General features: G+C 37.1%; 1 protein-coding gene across 1 annotated transcript; it reads right to left on the bottom strand.

Annotated features, from left to right (window-relative positions):
- Positions 1–3,321: 3,321 nt before the first annotated feature.
- LOC139140576 (dentin sialophosphoprotein-like) lies at positions 3,322–21,645 on the bottom strand. The gene is made up of 8 exons (XM_070709921.1): positions 21,413–21,645; positions 18,316–18,397; positions 17,293–17,847; positions 16,544–16,621; positions 16,122–16,200; positions 8,586–8,641; positions 7,691–7,785; positions 3,322–6,930 (listed from the first exon to the last, which is right to left on the bottom strand). The coding sequence occupies exons 1-8, from the start codon at positions 21,466–21,468 to the stop codon at positions 5,835–5,837; spliced, it is 2,097 nt and encodes a 698-aa protein (XP_070566022.1). The 5' UTR covers positions 21,469–21,645; the 3' UTR covers positions 3,322–5,834.
- Between the last annotated feature and the right edge of the window lie 266 nt (positions 21,646–21,911).

The following is a 21,911-nucleotide window of genomic DNA, read 5'->3' as shown; positions in this document are numbered from 1 at the left end:
ACCTCCGTAGTTGGTAGTGCTTTTAGTGTAGAAGGAATAAAGTGTTATCAACTACGGCGGTGCCTGTGCTTTACATGTAAATATATGCAGAATTGATTGATCTTCAAACGCATTGATTTCTCATATATGTAAATTCAGCATTTGCCAAAGTAAGATTTTCCGTTTCTGGAGGAGGAAGTTGTACACAATTTAACTCTTTGTCTCCCAGTTGATTGCTTACTCATTTAATATCTCTATTTCATTTTTTTGTATTTTTTATACAACATATATAAAATATAATATATATATATATATATATATATATATATATATATATATATATATATATATATATATATATATATAATTATATATAATCCCATGGTATTTTTCTCTGTTTGACGTCATCGTATACGAGTGTTTTTCGCGGAGCCGTACAACTTCGAGCCGAAGGCGAGAAGTTGTGCGGCTCCGCGAAAAACACGAGTATACGATGACGTCAAACAGAGAAAAATTCCATGGGATTATATATTTATCACATGAACAGTCTTCTTATTTTTCTTTTATGTGGATGGATCAAAATTATTGTAACAAAGTGCATGATTTTTATCGCGATTTTGTGTTTTATTTACGCGGATTAGTTTTATTTAATGAGTAAAGCGGCCCGTCACCCAGGAGATGTGCAAATGTTTACAGGTATACTTTCATTCATAAATCCGATTAAGCCTAAATTTTGATACACCGAATGGTATCTCCACCAATCAGACATACGGATTCGGTCACGTGCGCCTGTCAATCATTGTCTCGCGCTGGACCGATGCCAAAGCAAGTCTGCCATCGGCGGACATAGCTTTCACCGCGCTAGCGACGGATAACAATAGTATTTTGAGTTTTTTAGAATATTTACAATTATATTTTTGAAGTTAATGCAATGACACGATCGAAACAGTAGTTATCATTCTTAGAGATGCCGTGGCTTTTAAAATATCACAAGTTTACGACCTTTGCGAGCCCGCAAGATTCAGATCAATGACACACAGAGTGTAAGCTTATACGCTTGTAGTGGGCACTGCCGTCACCGGTATCCGCCGGTGGCCATCTCGGTCGTAAATATTTTCGTATTACGGACTTTGATATTTGCTGTGACACATATATCGCCCGTAGGTACATCCCAATTTTGTTACTTGACGGGAACTCTGTTCTGTTGTGAGTGTTGTCCGAGTCAACTTTCGAAATGCATCGGATTCTGCAGCGCTGCACTGCAGGTCTTCACTACAGCCATAGGCTTACGCTGCAGGTTTGATTCCGATCGAGAAACAACGGAATAATCAGATCTGTGTGATGAAGGAAATTTATTGTTGTTCGTCGAATGACTTTATGCTTGTGCCTTCTATGTCGCTTTCCTGAAGATTATACGGTACTCATTTATTAAGTTGAACTTTCGTTGAGGTGTATCTTTCGGGTTTATCGCTAACCGGGATAGCCAGGTACGTCCTGCTTGGCGATCGATCGCCAGGTACGACGACGTCCACATTGAGCCTTACGACTTGAGCCGTGACGTTACTGATCAAAACGATCGACGGTATCCTCATTCGATTCTTGGGAATAGCTAAAGCTTTAGCGACTCGAAATTTCGTGGGCATGCCTTCTATGTTTCCATATCTGGATTTATCGGGTCACCTTTTTGTCAAAATGCCATGAGAGCACGGCATCAATCACGACAAATTGGTCTGTGTCGTGCACGTACGAACGGTACCATTGCAGGAAAAAAGTTCCGGTTGATGACGTACAACAGGGTAATATGGATTTCTTATCTGTGCTGGTGTACGTCACACAGGTGGAGATACGGGCCAGTTCATGTGATAAATATATATATATATATATTATATATATATATATATATATATAATATATATATATATATATATATATATATATATATATATATATATATACATAATTTATATCCACCTTTTGTTTTACTGTTGTCATGGGGGAGGGGCAGGGGCTGTTTTCGAAATTTGGAATAGGGGGTCACCCAGCTGTTTTCAAAATTTGGAATAGGAGGGGTCAGCCACTATTTGACGTCGACAAAAAATAATCCAACCCCCCCCCCCCACCATTGAAGAAACTGACCAGTCCCTAAACTTCAATAACAAAAAACATTAATGATAATAGTGCCAATAAAGATTTGTACTTCATCATATATCTCGGCACTGGTTTTGTAAAAATTTCTTTTTCTCCTTCACTATATATGTCATGCATTTGTTCTTCGACAATCTTCCATGAAGATGCAACTATGTGGTTGCATCTACTTCAGCAGAGATTTTGTCACTTTTGGTTGTAAGGAAAGAGATAATTTCAATTTTTTTATGGCCTAAATTTTATTTACCTAAAATCATCAAGTTCACCCTTGAACAAGTCTGTTATGATTGTTTATATTATCAGAATTATTATTGTCATGTGTGCACCAGTTTGTTAATGCAAAAGAAATTTACCTAAACCGTAGTGAATGCAGGATCAGCGGAACAAAACAGTAGTGTAAAGAATTAGGGTTGGACCATTTGATATCCTTGGGGTCTAGAAGCTAGATTTCAGGGGGAAAAAAAAAAACTATTCCAACAGTTTGCCTCTGTTCTAGCCAAGGATGATGGGAAAAATAAAAAAGACTTTAAAGAAAAATATATTCCACCAACAGCTATTTTCTGTCACTACTTTTCCTTTTCAGAACAGATTTAATTATTTTTTCCCACTAAATCTTAACGCCCTGTTAATGATACATATTTTAATCCATAACTTGTGTTGTTTAACATCTACCCATGTTTTTGATTTGACAAAGTTGTTGTTCTTCTGCTACAGTCTTACTCCCTATTATTAGGCACACTGGAATACTCATTCACCTTGTCCCCATATTTTGCACGATATACTAGCATATAAGTGCCGTTGTTCTTTTCTTACTGGTATAGGCCAGGCTTATCACGACTTGTCAACAAAAGTTTTTGTTATATATGAAGGGGTTCCTGCAACCACTCCTGATATTAAATAAGACAATTAATGAAGATAGCAAAGGCTAGAGTAGTCAACATAAGCAGTTAACCAGAAAACTATTTACAAATATGAGAAGTTTCAGAAAATTGGTCTCTGTGGCACATTTCACCATACCCCAAATGAAATGTGCCTGTGCACACAGTTGGGAAAAAAATTTTAAATTTCACCTGCATCGCAATACAAAGATATCAATAAAATTATATGTGTTCTAATTATGTAATGTTAATTCTCAAAACCGGAAAACAAGAAAATTTCATAACAATTACAGGTATCAAGTAAATAACGAACAAAAAGTCTGTTGTGCCAGAATGTCCCTCACAGGGTTTATTTCAGCCTAGATAGATGCAAATGAATGTATCTATACAACTTATGATGACACATAAAATATTGGTCAAATTTAAGTGGAGATGTCACTATATTACTAAAAGGGGTGATATCACTTAATCTCTCATCTTTGGTTAAAAAGAAGTAGCGTTATTCCATTTTCTGACTCTTTTCTGAAATAGAAAATTTACTTAGAAATTGTCCAAAACAACATAAGATTGTCGGTGAAGTGATTGCCGTTACCTTAGGCTAAAGATTTTAAGTTGCTAGAAAAAAATTAGAAATTTACAGACCAAACATGTTTATACACTAAACGTAGAAAACTCACACAAGTATAAAATAGTAGTCAAAAATACAATATATTTAGGATTGTCGTAGATCCATAAAAACCTAACACAAAGTGAGAAAATATAGCTTTTATCTTGCAATTATGTACAGTATAGTGACATCAGCAAACAAAAAGCAGCCATGAAACATATACAAAATACTACAACTTGATGAAATACTGTACAAGAAAGCAGTTATGTAAATGAGAAATTGATTGTTATGATATGTACCATTATTCGCTGACTATCATTGAATATTGAAAGCCAAACTCAAGTTATGAACAAAAATCAACACACGATTTTTTAGTTAAAACATAACATTTTCCTATCAATATGACATTAAACTGGTCCAATAATCATTTCCATTCAAGGTAATACATTTATAATACCAGGTCCATGGGACATTCATGCTTTACAAATTTAAGTAGGACCATCCTGAACCACTGATAGGTAGTGGTGGTAACGTTCAGCTGACAAACTTTCTTCCATTCAGCTACCATCACTTCTGAACACCAGAAGTATTTGATTCAAGAGCTGGGAATCAACTTCAAAAATACTCTATTTGACATCATATTTTGATGAATAGTATTATGTAAAAGCCACATAATTGGAATTAAAAGTACACAAAAGGAACGCCTCTTTGACCATATATTGGCATATTTAGATTACAGGTGACTGTATACCTTTAAGTTGTGTTTTATCACGCGTTCATTTCTTACATAGTTGACAAGATTGCATTGAAGATGCTCTTGATAAAATATGAAACACGATTCCAACCTACAAATAGTAAAATTTTTTCATTTGTTTTTACAACTCTAATTTTTGATCCTCTTGACCTGAAAAGATGAAAGTAAAAAATATTTCATATTCTGCACAGATGAACACTGAAGAGTCAATACATTTTAATTGTGAATTTATAGTAAATAAACTACATTTATCATGATTGAATAAAAAAAGGGATGGCTGGAATCGAAACACATGCACAATGTGATGGATTCCACTACCAACTGATGTTGTTGAATGATTTTTCCTTTTATTGTCTTATCGATACAATTTTTGGCAAGTTGAAATGATTTCTTAACAAAATTGTCATCTCGCTCACTTTCATCTAAATACTGATTTTCACTGTCACTGCCTTTGGACAAACGCAGAAAATCTGACAAAAAATAACCTCCATGAAATTAATATTACTTTGCTGACTTTAACTTACTGCTAAAAGGGATTGAATTTTTGTGATTGCATTAATTTTTATAACAATGTGATACAGCAAAACTGTCTGACAAAAACACAAGAAAGATCTGATAAAAACTCAGCAAATAGAAAATTCCACTGTCAAAGGTCAAAGTCAAAGGTCACAACACACTCAGTTCAACTGTTGGATTGTCTCTTAAAAGTCTACAATTATCAAAACATTATGAAAAATATTTCTTGTACATAAACATGCAGATTTGTCACTATATAGTGATCAATATGTTCAAATTGAGTCAATTTTTTTTACAGAGGAGTGAACATGTAAATTATGTCAATATAGTACAACGGTTCTTGTATGCCGACAGACTTGGCACAAAGTTAGATCCATAAATCTTTGAAATTGATTTTATAAAAATATCCTGGTGATGCATCTACTTGTTATTCCACTGGTGCAATTTCAACTATGATTGTTTTCAGAAAATTTTGTTAAAATACTTGAGGAACATTATTAAAGCATCAAGGCAGGTAGCAAAAATAGGACGGAAAAATGAGTTCTTTGCATTGAATGACATTAACTGATATGATATGTGAAATATTTTGAATCCTGCAGTGGAGTTTTCACAGCATTCATTGAAGCATAATCTCTACATGGTCAGTAAGACACTTCTGGTATGGGGATTCTGTCATTCTTGGAAAAATCAAACTTCTTCTCTCGATAGAAAAGAGACTCTTGAATCATTGAGATGGTGAGAGAGAAAAACTTGCAGCATTTTCCAAAATCTGCTACTTCTTTGAGCGAATATGTAAAAAAGAAAATGGCAGGTGATGAGGATTTTGAAATGGCAAAGACTGGAACAGAAGACCTGGAGATACTTTGATCCAGAAACTCAATGAAATGAATCACGGTCCCTCTAGAGGGACCGTAAATGAATGAACATCTTGCTTCCCCTGCTTGGCATCACACAGCTAAGTGCTGAGATTAGAGTCTGGTGGGTTTTGCTTCTGTTCATGCGATGCCTTTGTCAATGAAACAACACTTTCAGTTCTTGTGTAAAACTCTGTACGACTGCAAGTTTCTGACTTGTCTGGTTGCTCCTGCTTGCTCTCGGTCTTGTCATCTTTGTCAACTTTCTCATCCTCTGAATCACTGTCATCATCATCATCACTGTCATCATCATCATCAGATGAAGATGATGATGATGATGATCGTGTATCATCTTCTTTCTCTTTGTCAGCTGTTGTCTTGTCATCTACCTTGTCATCCTCTTGAAGTTTCTCCTCCACGACACTAGTCTGCCCTTCTTCATTTTCATTTGCCTTGGGAGATTCCCCATTGGCATGGTCGTTCACCTGATTTTCTTCTGGGGTCACGACCTCTGACCCTTCATTCTGATTATCAGCTGTTAGTGGTTTATTCTCTAACAACTCTGAAAATCCACCCTGGGCTTTCCTACCCTGGCTGTCGTCACTCTTTGCTGCATCACTCTCTTTACGTGACGACACAGTGTCGCCTTTCTTCGATGAGGAACTTTCACTCCCGGGAGGGTTGCTGCCACTCTCGCTTCTCCTACCGGAGCTGACTCTGGAATTCCTGGGACTGGGCACAGTGAGCAGGGATGAGTCGGAGCTGTCACTCCTTGTCTTGCCATTCCTATGGGCCTTGGAACCAGCAGTATTTGAATTCTCCTGGTCTTTTGAAGTCGAGTCTTCCAACTTGCTCCAGGCATCCTCACTGCCAGCTTGACCATCACTCTTGCTGTCCTCCTTGACAGGCGATTGGCTCTTAGACTCTTCTGATTTCGCAGTGCTGGTCTCCCTCTCTTTCTCATCTTCTTTTCCATCCTCTTCATCGGATGACTCCTCTGAAGATGAGTCAGAACTGTCACTGCTGCTGTCACTGCTACTGTCACTACTGCTGTCGCTGTCACTGCTACTGTCCGAATCACTGCTACTCTCACTGTCATCGGCATGCATTGGACTTGTGACGTGACGATCACCCTTCTCCTTGTTTTCTTCTTCCAGCTGTAGCTCCCTATCCTGCTGATCTTTTTCAAGTAATGCTCTGGAAAGACAGAGAATGGTAACTTTAAAACATTGTCACTTAAAAAACGAGCAAGAGTCATACATTAACCTGACATTCGTTTACAAATCTGTCCATGCCTATGGTCCCAATCAGGAACACAAAATGCAAGATTGGTGCCATGAATATTCATCACTAATGATTGATCATTATCATTGAATTTGCATAAATGAATACTCACCGTGCATACATGAATACCATTATATTGCCAATGATTTTGCTAAGTTCGGGGAACATTGGTATTAATGATTTGGGGAACCCTGATAACATTTCTGCTGTCCCCTTAACTGACCTCACGGATGGTATACCAAGGAAAACCCTGGTAAAATGACTGTGGAATCCTAGATTACAGGAACAAAATTATAGTAGAATGGGCCTAAGGGACAGATATACAGAAGCTCAAACTTTTATGATATTCTTTTGGCCTACCACTTGTGGAGGTCATTTTGAAGCTTATAGAGAAAATAAAGTTTCCACCGGCTCATTGCTGTGAATTCGAAAATGTTATTTTACCCAATAGAGATAACACAGGGATAGCAGCAATTTTGAATTCTAAATACTGATAAATGTTGGGTAATTCGTTTCTCTAGTTACAAACTTTGCACAGTGACCCCAAATGTTTATTCTTGATTTTGAAAAAGAATGGTTTAGAGTTTACTTGAACAAAGTTTGAGCAAAAGTTTTAAGTCTTACAGTTTTCTAGGCGCGAACTGCCTTAAAAACAATGATTTCTAATTTTTACCCAAGCAAAGTTGGCACATCTGGCTTCTCTCTTCCAATGGTCGGCTTCCTTAATTTCTGTGCTTCTTTGGCTTCTCTTGCAAGTTTTTCTTGTTTCTAGAAGTACAAAATGTGATGTGATTCACAATTAATAAGTACAATATTTTGGCAAGTCTATTGGCTATTTAGAAAAAAAACACGCTTTACATCTGGGAAGTTGATTTATGCCTTGAAAATCTAGTACAAATCTCACATGAGCTGAGAAGAATTGACATGCTTCATTGGTTGATATCGGGGTCATGACCTTTCCACGTCAAAGAGCATAGTAACGGCAGTCTGCAATGCAACTTTCAACTTTTTTATGTAGGTCTATTGAAGTAGATTTCTTTTGAAAAAAATACAACTGTGCACAGCTTTTTCAATGAACATCCATGCTTGACTGCAGGTATCTCAATACCCCTCTATTTTCCATGGAAAGTACTGCATATATTTTGCAAGGTCATGTTGAAAACAATGCACTCTCGGGAATGTTGTTTATTAATGGAGAACTTGGTGAACTTTCCTCATGAAAAGCCGTGAAGGGAACTGCTAATGTAGTTGCTGGTTTCACCTTTTCAGCTTAACAGATTTCTTCATGGAAACAGTCCAGTATCTTGGTTAACTCAGTTGATATATGTGAAAAGCTTACTAGACCACAATGGTCGCTATCAATAGCTACCTATACCTTTTTTGTAATTCTGGTACTGTACCACTCAGATCCTCATTTTGGCCATATGTCATTTCCGAGTAACAAAATCTCCAAGTCTACCCAGAAATCATAATTCAAAGAATACTCTTGAAAGAGGAATAGAAGTATCACTGTCTATCTCATTATAATAATACCCTTTTTTTCATTCAATTCCACAAAGTTTATTTACCTTCTTTTCTTTCTCTTCCCTTTCTTTCACATATTCCTGGGCGGCTTTTCTGTCATCTGTTACAGAAAGGAAACCACGGGCAGAAGTAAGCTGAGCATGTGCAACACATGCAAGGGTTCAGTGTGATTGATAAGAATTGTAAAAATTTGCAAAACTTATAAGACCTACAGAGAATGGATGCATGGATAAATTCTACTCAGCATCTTCAAAGAAGTCATGGTTTCAGAAACCACAAACAAGGCTGCAAAGACCACTACCATCTTAACGGTTGCAAAATATTGGGTCGGAGAAATGCTGTAAAAAAACTCAGAATTTGCCCTTAATCTTCATTAGCACTGTGCCCTCTAAGCCAATATGATGCACCACAATGCGAACAAATTGTAAGTGACTCAAGCAATTCTGTGGTTTACATGTAAAGATATTGTGCAGACGTAAATAATTTTCCACAATTCCCCTAATTGACGCAACGTTTCCAGAAAGACACGTTTGTTATAGGGCGCACTGTTCATTAGCTAGATGCTTCATATACATGTATTCTGCACTACCGGTATACGACAGGCAACCCTTACCAAACCTGCAGACCTGCCAGATGGCTGTTTCAGATCTTCGCAGCTCGGCTGTAGCAGATCACTTGCAGATATCTGCAAATGGTCTGATTTTGTGCATATATAATTAGCTTTGAGCTGCAAATTGCAGCTCATGGGGCATGGTATGCAGATCAATGACATACACATGACAGCTCAAATGCAGCCCGTGACTTTTGACCTGCAGACATACAGCAGCTCATAGCAGACAACTTTCAGCCCATGACTTTTGACCTGCAGACATGCCACAGCTCATTGCAGACAACTTTCAGCCCATGACTTTTGACCTGCAGACATACAGCAGCTCATATTAGACCACTTGAAGACATATAACAGCTCAAAATGGACATTGCCCATTCACCATTATCATACTGCATGTAATGGGTCATATTTTATTTGCACACACAAAAATATATTTATTTCTACCTCATGTCATGCTCACTTCAATGCTCACAACAATACAACACAAGCAGCTGGAGATCCTCGTCACCCTGTTAGATAAATGTGACACACCTCATCAAAGTTATCATACCAGTGAACTAGCTCACATGTGAGTAAAAAAGATAACACCTGATGTAGGATGAAGAAACACTCATTTATTACTAAAGGATACGGGAAAAATTACACTGAATAGAACAAAGGAAAAAAGTCTAAAACCTTTATGAAGCTAGCATAATGTTATATCAAAACTAGTACAAACTAGTCCAAGTTTACTGTCATGAACAACTGATGTTGGAGATATTGTGAGATGTTACCTCAGCATTGTTTGATGAATCAAACTTCTTCTGAGAAATTGTGAAGAGTTAATCTCAGAATTGTAAAATAGATCAAAGTTCTTGTAGTTTATTCAAATATTTCCAGTACTTATCAATTCCAACAAAAGTTATTCTGATGTATAGAATAAATATAGGAAGCTTTGAACAAATACCGGTAGTAGTAATGAATTGAGATCCTCTATATGGAAAGGACATCAAACTATACATCAAGCAATACACATTTGTTTTGGCATTTAATGAGAAAGAAGAATCGCAAGGGTGTAATTTAAATAGATACAATTCACCCAGATGGACCATGGGAAATAAAAGTGTTACTTTATGTAAAATCACTTCGCAGCAAACATGTTTACAAATTCTGTTTACTCACTCAAACCAAGGGATTTCCATGCTGAAACGACACAATGCTACATGTAGGGCTACGCTCTAAATTTAATCGCTCGCGTTTTTGATACTTTTATAGTGTAAAACTGTGAAGTTTTCCTTCAACGTGAAGCTTTAATACCAGTCACAGATGAACTCTGAAATGATAGAAGAATGAGAACACAAGTTACTGAAATGTGAAAATATATGATTTACAGTGCTTAAATGCAGACAAAAGGTTCACGTAGCTTTTAAAATCCAGTGAGAATTTACATTAGCGAACATATCAATAAGCCAGTTAAGGCCTGTCGATGAAAAAGAAAGTGAAGCAAGGCTGCAGGCTGGCAAAGACTGAACCATATTACCGGTACACAGTGTTTCATCTAGGATACTACACCAGGGTGGGGGGATTGGTCCCCTTCCACTGGAATTTTCGAGGGGATTTTAAAATTTTGGGGAACTTAACTTGTAACTTGTACGGGTTTATTTGCCCCGAAAAATAAGTTTGTCTGTTCACTGAATTCAAAAACAGGACCCATTCGGGCCATTGTGTGGGCCATTGACACCACAGTTTGCTTGTGACTTTCATTGCATGCCGTCTGCACTGAACACGTTTCTGTGACAATAAAGTCCGATTGTTCGTGTCGATTTTGCTATCAGAATTATTTTCAGAGTGTTATGGACATCCATACAATGCATAAAAACTTCAGTTTGTCTCCTTTTCTCAATCGTACAGAGATAATGTGACACAGAAACCGTATCGGGCTAGGGCAATGAACTTTGTGAACGTACACGTAACTCTCAACTGGCAGGCTTTCATATGCAAAATCAGCGTACGGAAAATTTACGCGTAGTATATTGTTTCAACAGCATTTTCATGAAGCAGATCAAAAGCCTAGATGAAACACTGATTACATGGTGATCGAAAATCGGCAATTTTATTGATGACAATTGTGTTGGATTGACTGTGTATATTATTTCAGCACCCTGTCTTCTTGAATCGTACAATCGCAAATCGGCAGTTTTACTGATGCCTGGCTTGAACTTTGAATCAACTAGATATCCTCGATATACCGAATGTAATCTTCAGAAAAGTCTGTACAAATAAAAAACGCATATGAAGGAGATATGTCAAAGTAACTTACTATAGTATCATTGGGATCGGTATGCGGTTTGCAATGCCGTTTGCAATTGCAGGCAATATATCCATGGTTTGACCTCATTTCTCCTGACGGCGAGACCTATTGGTACGTTGAATATGTCGTCAAGTATACTCGTTCAATTTGCTACCATTTTATCAAAGTTTGGATACCGTTTTCGGCGAAATTTCATCCAAAGTTTAGCAAAGAAACATGACAGAGTAACCCTGAAGCTAATTCAATACGTGTAGATTAACGGTCGATGTGTCTTGCCGCTAACACTTTGACCTGCGTGACCTGGGTCATTTAGCGAATCTGACCAATCGCGGACAAGTTCAGTTCAGTTCAGTTCAGTTTAGATGAGGGATAAGGTATCCAGAGGATAATGAAAATCCCTTAGTTCTCAAGTATTGGCAGAGCGTCGTACTGGTTTTTAAAGTCATTGACAGACTGTGCATTAACAATGTTGGCTGGCAAACTGTTCCATGTATTGACTATCCTAGATGAGAAGAAGTATTTCCGTGTATTTAGTCTGACAGTTGGTTTCAGCAGTTTATAATTGTGTCCACGTGTAGTAATTGATGACAGTTGAAGTGATACATTGCATGAGTCGTAACCGTTTAAAATCTTGAAAACTTGCAACATGTCTCCCCTGGTTCTTCTCTGCTTCAGTGTAGTAAGGCCAAAGTGCTGTAATCTTGCTTGATATGGTAGTTTACGTAGTTCTGGAACTAATTTTGTGGCCCGGCGTTGAACTTTCTCTAGTAGGGTATATCCTTTTGTAACCACGGTGACCATGCTTGCACACCATATTCTAATCTTGGTCTCACCAGTTGCTTGTACAAACGTTTAATTATGTCAGTTGATTTGTGAGTAATTGTTCTTTTAATGATGCCCAACATGTTATTTGCTGTTTTTGCTGCCTGGATACACTGTGATGAAGGTTTGAGGCTGGAATGCACTGTTACACCAAGATCTTTTTCCTCTTCTGTATGTTGCAGTGGTATATTGCTCATTTGGTAAACATGTGATGGATTATTCACTCCAATATGCATGGACTTACATTTCTTGACATTGAAACTCATCTGCCAATCCTGTGACCACTTTTGGAGTCTGTCCAGATCATTTTGTAACGTATCAGTGTCATTTCTATTGTAAATTGGGCGATAGAGCTTTGTGTCGTCAGCAAATTTCTTAACTTGAGATACCAAACCACAGTCAATGTCGTTGATGAAAATCAGGAATAGTATGGGACCAAGTACAGATCCCTGTGGCACTCCACTTGTCACGGGTTTCCAAGTTGATGCTGCACCATTGATGACAACACGCTGTTGACGATTTGATAGCCAGGCTTGTACCCACTGAAGGACAGAACCAGTAATGCCATGGTTTTCCATTTTATTTATGAGTCTAGCATGAGGAACTTTGTCAAAGGCCTTTGCAAAATCAAGATAAATTACATCCACAGGCACTCCTTCATCTATGTACTGTGTAATTTCATCCAGGAATTCTAATAATTTGTGAGGCATGACTTCCCATGACAAAACCCATGCTGTGAGCCCAGAATTAGATCATGACTGTCCAGATGCTGTACAATATTGTCCCTGATGATAGATTCCAACAGTTTTCCACAAATTGTTGTTAGGCTAATTGGTCTGTAGTTACCAGGTTCTGATTTGCTGCCTTTCTTAAAAATAGGTGTAACATTTGCTTTCCTCCAGTCATCCGGTACAATGCCAGTTATCAGGGATTCAGTATAAATGAGGGAGAGTGGTTTTGCTAGTTGCACTGCAGCTGTACGTAGAACTCTTGGTGATATTTTATCTGGTCCTGCGGCTTTACCTGGTGACAACTGTAACAGTTTTTTCAAGACCATTTCTTCAGTGATGTTTATAAAGTGTAATTTATCCTGTTCAGAACCATTGTAGAAGGAGACTGCTGTAGGCATTTGTGACGTATCTTCCACTGTGAAGACTGATACAAAAAAGTCATTTAGAGTATCAGCAATTTCTTGGTTGGAGCTTTGATTTGTACCATTTTTGTCTACTAGTGGTCCTATAGTGTCCTTGGTTCGTTGTTTAGAACGGGCATAAGCAAAGAAAGCTTTGGGATTGTCCTTTACATGATCTACAAGGTTCTTTTCATACTGGATCTTTGCATACTTGATTTCCTTCTTCACTTCCCTTTGTTGTCTTTTGTATTCTTCATATACTTCTGAATTGTTTGTCTGGGTATATTTGCGCCACAGTTTCCTTTTCTTTCTGACAGATTGTAGTACTTTCCTTGTCATCCAGTGTGGTTTCATGCGTTTACTGCGCTGTTTCATGGGGATACAAATATCAACTGTATTTTGGATGGTATTTCTCATATGACGCCACATCTCATTGGCTGACTTTTCACTTAGCTCCTCTTCCCAATTAACTGATCCCAAAATGTCTTTGAGTTTATCTAAGTCTGCATTTTTCCAATCTGGTATTAGGCCTGTGGCAGGTTGAGATTCAGTTTGTACATGGACTTTAAATTCAATCATAAGATGATCACTGTTCCCAAGATGACCTATGGCATTTACTTCACTTATCATTTCAGGTTCAGTTGAGAGAATCAAGTCCAAGCAGTTGTCACCACGTGTAGGAAAATCTACATGCTGTGTTAGATATAGGTCTTGTACAGTGTCAAGAAAGTTAGCACCATGACTGTCAGAAACCATTGTTGACCAGTTGATACCTGGAAAGTTGAAATCCCCTAGTATTACCACATGACCTTCGACTGCTTTGGAGATCAAGTTGTAGAGATTGCTGTCATATTCTTCATTACTGTTTGGTGATCTATACACTACACCAACAAGAGTTTTACATGTATTAGATGTGGAGATCTCACACCATACTGAGTTTGTAACTTTAAGACTTTGCAAACTGGATACTTCTGTAATAGTGTAGATATCTTTAACGTAAAGTAAAACACCACCACCTCTGCCATTATGAGTGTCATCTCTGTCCTGTCGCACTGGTTTATGATATCCTGGTAAACAAATTTCATCCATTGAGATACCTGGGTGGGTCCATGATTCAGTGATAGCAATTACATCATATTTCTTATCTTCTATCAAGGTAAGTAGTTCGTCTCTTTTGTTAATTATACTCTGTACATTAGTCTGCATGCAGCTCAGGTTGTTCTTTACATAGTCATTGTCATCTTTATGTTGGCTTCTTTTTGCCTTAGCATTTCTGGATTCACTTGAAAGGGAAATTTGGTCAAAACATAATTTAGAATAAGGATTTAATAATTCGTTGTAGACTGTAGTTGTAGATTCGTTGACAACTTTTCACATGATAAATGACGTCATCATGCGTGATGCAGCCTAACCAACAACAACATGCAACGTACACGTTTTTCTCAAGGGTCTATGATTTGATGTTCGGACCTGTGGGGAGTAGCAAAAGTAGCGGTGCTCGGATCTACAAATATCAAAGGTAAAACAGAGCACAGCTTAACATCGAATGAACAATGATTCTGAGGAAGACACGTTGATAATTATAAGGCAACTTCTCATTGATGCACAGGGCTTTCCCGGCGTTTTTATATGTGCCCATAGGATTACGCTGATAGACTACATGTACACGTACACGCGTACTCGATCAATTTTCTGAGCCGAGATCGCAAAACGGACGCACGCAAATTTTAATTTGAAAATGGACTGAACTCATTAAATACCTGATCGTCCTTATAACTTCACTCTACTAGAAACGAAAACTCAACTACGGTGGTGCATACCCTTATATATACCTTGACTGGCTCATGTTTTGCTGCCAGTGAACTGTTTCGAGCTGCCATAGAGCTGTGACAATTGTAGTGTCAACAAAGTTTTACTTCGAACGATTTTGAGCTGCATAACGGCTGTTGACCGATCGGCCAAGAGCTGCACAAGTCTGCATTTCGTCTTCCAGAGACACTCGAATCTGCAGCAGACAAATGACAGCTCCAAACGCTCTGTGCAGATCTGCATTAAAGCTGGTTTGAGCTGTCACAGCTCTGAAACCGATCTGCTGCAGCCAAATGAAGATCTGCACGTTTCCTACGGGAAGTTTATATTACTACCATTACTGCAATAGCAAACTCAAAATAATGGTCTTAAATATCAACATATAAACACAGAATTGTCCATGGACATGGTGATTATTTATGTTAAAGCTAGTTATCAGATAAATATCTCAATGAAAGTTCTGCAGTGTTTTCCTAGGAGGCAGAAACATTGCAAGGGAAACTCTGGTCAGGATGCTCTGGAATATATTCAATTTATTGTGGCACTTGCTATGCAAATGACATCATACTGGTACACATCAGAAAACCAAAATTAGCTCAGAAATCCAAATTACATGTAGCTCCATGTATGTCATCCTCCCATAAACTAATCAGTTGTATTTTGATGTAAAAGTCAGTTTATGAGAGGCTGTCATACGTGTAGTTAATTTGGATTTCTCTGAGCTAATGTTGGTTTTCTGATGTATGATGTGAGTTTCATTTATAGCAAGTGACTTGCTGTATCGCAACTAAATATACATCCGAAAATCAAAATATAGTTTTGCTGGCCTTTCATAAATTAAAATTTTAAAGTATGCCAGACATTTGGTAGTGATGTATTGATAGCTCACGGTGAACAAAAGAGGAAAGGTTACTCACCATGTTCTACTGCATAAGTTACCGCTGATTTGGCATTCAATATGGCACCAACATGCTTGGATAGCTGCTGAACCTTACCCTGAGAATCATGGAGGGAGACAAAGAATCAAGTCAACTCAGTAGGGAGAAACAAAAATTGTCAACAAATGACAGCTTTACATGATTCTCTAAGAACCTTCACATGGCGCGTTAGTACTGTAAAGAATGTAACAGGATTCCTTCAAGCTCACACAGCTATCATCGCTGACAACTTAACAGACTGACAAAATTTGCTTGGTTGAAGATCAAATCCAAGCAGCACCTTGTATGAAGCTGCATTTCTGATAGTGTTTGCTTTTCAATATTTTTGTTTTTTAATGTAAGCAGTATTGTTTCAGAAATCGTTCAGGGTGATGTGCATTGTAAGAACTGAACTATCTTACCTGAGGAAGACCGTCTTTGTCCTTACAAAGTGGTCTGTATCTGAAATAATTGTAAATTGCACCTATATCTAAAGATTCCTGTAGAAATAAAATATAGTGCGCATTGAATAAATACATGTAGGTAAAAAAACATTTTAGTATTTGGTACAATTTGATGACAGATTCACAAGACTTTACATATTTTGTTGAAAAATTTTTAAATAATTCATGTAACAGGGATATACAGTAGCATGCACATGGGATTTGTATTCAAAATAAATATGTAATAAAAATACATAGTTTGATTCAAAAGTGTATATTACTCCTTTCTTCACCATGTAAATGGTTTTCTATGGAATGGGTCAGCTGGTTATACCCCCAATTCCCTGTAAACGAGTCCACACTCACCATCAATAACCGTGGTGAAAGGGTTAATATGCTTACACATATATCTAGGGGTTACTTTAGTATACTGGCACCTACACATCTATATATAGTCGTGACAGAATATAAATATTGATAATGATAATGATATGTATCAGTCATGATAAAATTAGACTAACTGTCAAATCCTGCAAGCTAATTTTACATATATATGTCATGATCTACCTCTGACAATCATTTTTCCATCATTCCCCATTTTAGGTATAAATCCATCCTGAACATTTCTGTGTATCAAAGACTATTATAGTGATTTAAAGGAAGACTGATTTTTCTTTCCACTAGGGAGATGTAGAGACACACAGATATGACATTACTTCTGTACTTACATAAACTTCATTTGCATTTTGAGTAAACCTGGCCACTTCACTGTCCCTCACCAAACTCTTTGACTTTGTTTCTTTGTCAAAGTAAGGGTTGATCAGCAGCTTATCTCTCTTCTTTCTTTTCTTCTTTTTCTTGTCACTGTCTTTCGAAGCATCACCATTTTCAGTCTCATCAGAATTCTTGTCAGCACCTTTCTGAGTTTCTTGATTTGTTGAGTCATCTTCTTTCTTCTGGTCGCTCTGCGATTTATTTTCCCCATCTCCCTCGGAGTTCACTGCTGCATCATTTCCTCTACCGGTACCTTCTGACTCCCTCACTTCGCCGTTAGATTTTTCGTGAGAGTTTTGTTCATCTGTTGTGGCCTGATCATCTGAATCTCTAAGATTCTCCCGTTGTTTTCGTTCCCTTCCCCCTTTTCGATTCTCACTCTTGGTTTTCTGTTTACCTCCCCTTCTGATTTCTTTCTTTCCATCATCAACCTCTTTTTTCTTCTTCTTCTTTCTTTTCTTTTCAGGTTTATCACTTGTGGCTATAGAATAAGCCATGTCGTACCTTGCCTGTCAAAAAAATAAGATATGGAGTTTTTGGCTACTAGTTGTCATTACTTCAATTGAATGTTAGCATTTAAGTACGTACTCCTGACCATGAGTATATTTTGCTGAAATAACCATGGTTTGTGTCTTTCTAGCTCCATCTGATAACACTTTCCTTTTTATTCTTAGTTGAATTGTACTGAAGAAAATGCAATAGTCATTGCTTATCCAAGGGCTGTCAAAAAATTTATTTAATCAATATTTCTTTTCTGTTTGCTAAAGCATCCATTGGCAAGAAGCAGGGATCTAAACCTATCATCCTTTTATTTGGAGTCCAATACCCTCATCATTATCTCTATACCAACTTTTAATTGCTATGAAGTGATAACGCTTTCATTTTTGAATTTTGAGGACATTTTTGGTAGAGGTGGTCCTATCATAATTCTCCTGATTTTCAAAAGGCAGTATGAATACCGTTCATAGTGTACCTACCATTCTGGGTGTGGTGTAGTTTCGCCCGGCACCAGATGGGTCAAACCCTACTTCAACTCTATGGATATTAAGATTGTACTCACTGAAACGAAAGAGAAAAGACATTTAACACTTTATAGTATTCAAAAATGATTGAAAATCTGAACTTCAAAACCCCTACAGATGTATGATACACTCCGAGACATACATTTCAACAGAACAACCTAGAAACAGCATTCTTTTTTTTGGTTACAGGTTACCAGTAAGTCCATTTTCCTATAGCTCTGGCAATAGTGGTTATATATGAGTTGCCTTAAGGAGAGATATTTGGATTCTAAAACTTTTCCAATATACATTTCTGGTCTACAAGTTTGTGGGGCTAATTTTAAAGCTACTGGAGTGAGAAAAATTTTCAAGGTCTTACTTTTTTGAGAATAGACAATGTTATTTTGCCCCATAGAGTTTACACAGGGATGGTGGCCATTTTGAATTTCAAATATCAGTAAATGTTAGGTAATTGGTTTCGCTAGTACCAAAATTTGCATGGTGATCCAAGATTTTTATTCTTGATTTGGTAAGAGAATGGTTGATAGTTTCATTAGGAAAAGTTTGAGTAAAAATTAAAGACTTTCAGTTTTGAGGTGTGAACTACCTTTATGCTAAGTAATAAGTTATAAGGCATATTTATCATCTGTGAATTATTATTCTTTGAGGAAATCTGTCAAATGCAATAATTAATAACTTGTTCCTTCATAGCAATTATGTTTAAATTAAATTAAAACACTTTCAATGATCATAAATCTTTGACTATCTGCAGATGAAGGCTTTTATAGCAAAGTTTAATGCAATCCCCTAAAATTAGTTTCCTTTTTTTTACATTTCAAGTCAGTATTATTCAGTAGTATACATTCATGTATTTACAACAAGACTCCTGATGATTTAAATTGAAATTCAGAAGGATCAGAATGTTTGATTATTTGTTTTTACTAAACAGAATAGTAGAAATTAATTTTCTGTTACGTAAAGCATTTATCAACAATCTGCTTTTCATCTATCATCAAAGCAAAACACTCTTGTAATATCAAAGGTTAATAGCCTATGGCTGGTCATGCAGTCTTGGCTCTGCAGACTTGATGGCATATAATGGCATCGTTAATACTAAAAGCTGACACCTGTATCAACACCCCCCTGGTTAGTGTAATATGACTTTTAAAGGTGATAATTTCCACATTCAATGTGCAGTACAGCGGTCTGGCTGCCTCTGAGTTTTACTGTTATTGATAGGCCATTACTGGTAATATAACTGTCCACCTTTGTGTTTCTCATTATTGATTCAAGAACTTAAGTGCAAAGTACTTTATCTACCTAAATAACTTCTCAGACTGGAAACGAGAAATAATAAAAGAAACCTAGACAGCAGCATGTTAGGAGCAGACTCATGACAGGCTATTTTACCTTAATTGGCTGATAAACGATTGCATGCCATTGCCCACGGGACAATAGTTCATCCTGTTCATCGGATCAAATAACATAAAAGCAATTAATTAGCAGTTTTAATCTACTTTCCAATTTGTTTACGATAACCTGTCTCCTGCAAACAACTAAAACGCTGCGACACAATTCCAAGAAGGGTTGGTGGCCTGTAGTATAGTGCAGGCATTACATGATGTGATATAACTACTAGGACTAACATTAGACAGTTTTATTTCTTGGGACAAACATATTGATAATTTGTGTCTTACTTTGAGTCGGAGAGTTGGTCTACTTAGGCGCCTGTGTAATTTTATTCCTTTGCACCTTAGAAAAGTTTTATATTACGGTTTGATTCAATCTGCCATTGATTACTGCTCTATTGTTTGGGGAAATACGACTTCTAAAAATATAGATAAGGTTTATAAAATGCAGAAGCGTGCCTTAAGAATGATACTTCATGCTGATTTTGATACCCCAACTGAAGTACTTTTTAAAAGGTTCAATGTGCTATCTGTTAGACAATGTATTTTTTACTTTACTTGTATCATGGTGTACAAATGTTTCAGCAATACTGCTCCAAGTTATCTTATCGAAAAAATTGTTACGCTGAATGACGTTCATGCTTATCAGACACGAGGAGCCTCAACTTGTAAATTATTACTGCCTCGATTTCGTACTGAAACGGGTCAAAGGACTTTTGCCATGCGTGCAGCTCGAGCTTGGAATTCTCTGCCTGATGTGGTTAGATGCAGTACGAACATGAATAATTTCAAATCCCAGTTGAACTCTTACATCAGAGACAATGTAAGCAGATAGACTATTCGCATTTCAGCAGTTTTTATGTATGTTTCTATCTGTAGTCACTGCTCTTACATTTTACTTGTACTGATTTTATTTTTTATTTTTTGATTTTTTATATTTATTTTCACGTTTAAAACTTGAATATTTTATACTTTATGTCGGACCCCATGGTAGATTACAACCTTATAGGAGTCTTTACCCCTGTTTGAGTATGTAAATGGGAAATCCTTTAATGTGAAATAAATAAATAAATAAGATAAGAAAACTATTATTATTATTATTATTATTATTATTATTACTTTATTGCTTAACAACACACTCAGGGAATGTGGTAAGGCAAAAATTACAAAACTCAACAAACGCTGGATGAAGCTAGTAAAAATGCGATGAGCATCCAGCATTATCTAATTCCCGATATTTAGACTCAAGTGATTGCGACGTCCGAAAACCCAATATGTGAACACTAAATGAACATGAATACGTCAGAAACAAATAGTTGGCTGGCAATTTTGTCGCCGGTATTAACTAAATGCACTTGTAAATGCCAATTCCTGCCCGACCCGGCAACAGTGGCATATTATTATCATAAAAGTTTTGCCGAATATGCTTTTTCCGGTTTCGTCTATGCAACGAAGGTTTTGTTTTATTATACAGGAGTACTTTCGAGGTTGAAGTGGATCTTTTCTACTGTAAATAAAGCGGTCGAATCTTGATATAGCCACCACACATTGCAACACACTTAGGGTTTATGATCGCAATCATACATGAGTGGGGTCTCGACAATCAACATACATAGCATAGGAACTAAGACACCGGTGACTTGTACACTCTTACGACAACTTACATTTTCCGAGTCAACGCTTTGCTGATTCCCGTTGAGGTGACATCGCGTCCGCTCATTTTGGCTTCTTCAAGGTGCAAATATAATCACCAGCTACTGCTGGCTCATTTGAATTGTCATAAAAGCGTGCGAGCTCAGAAGTTTATGACAAGTATATGGCTTTGGCGCGAGTTGTTACAAACTTTGTTTGCACTGTTTGCAATGCCATGGGATTGGGCTTCATTGGCGACCGCACACGCTGATGTAAAGGCTTGTTGTCATGTACGGATGAACCCTCAGCTCTACAAAAAAAGGTACAATACAGTTTCCAGTACTCAGGCATTTTCAACCCGCACTTTGTATTTTCCAAGCAATACCATTTTTGTATCATTTGATCGTTTAAAAATTATCAAGAGTCTATGTTTTTTAAGTATTATCAGATAGGTGTTAAAGTTAGTTTGTCGGGACGGGACTGGTGAACTACCGCTTTATAACCTAGGGGATCAAATTTCGGCAACAAGTT

The sequence above is a fragment of the Ptychodera flava genome, chromosome 9 (genome assembly GCF_041260155.1).
Source record: "Ptychodera flava strain L36383 chromosome 9, AS_Pfla_20210202, whole genome shotgun sequence".
NCBI classification, from domain to species: domain Eukaryota; kingdom Metazoa; phylum Hemichordata; class Enteropneusta; family Ptychoderidae; genus Ptychodera; species Ptychodera flava.
The sequence above is the reverse complement of the archived record's forward strand: the minus strand, read 5'-3'. Positions and strand labels throughout refer to the sequence as shown.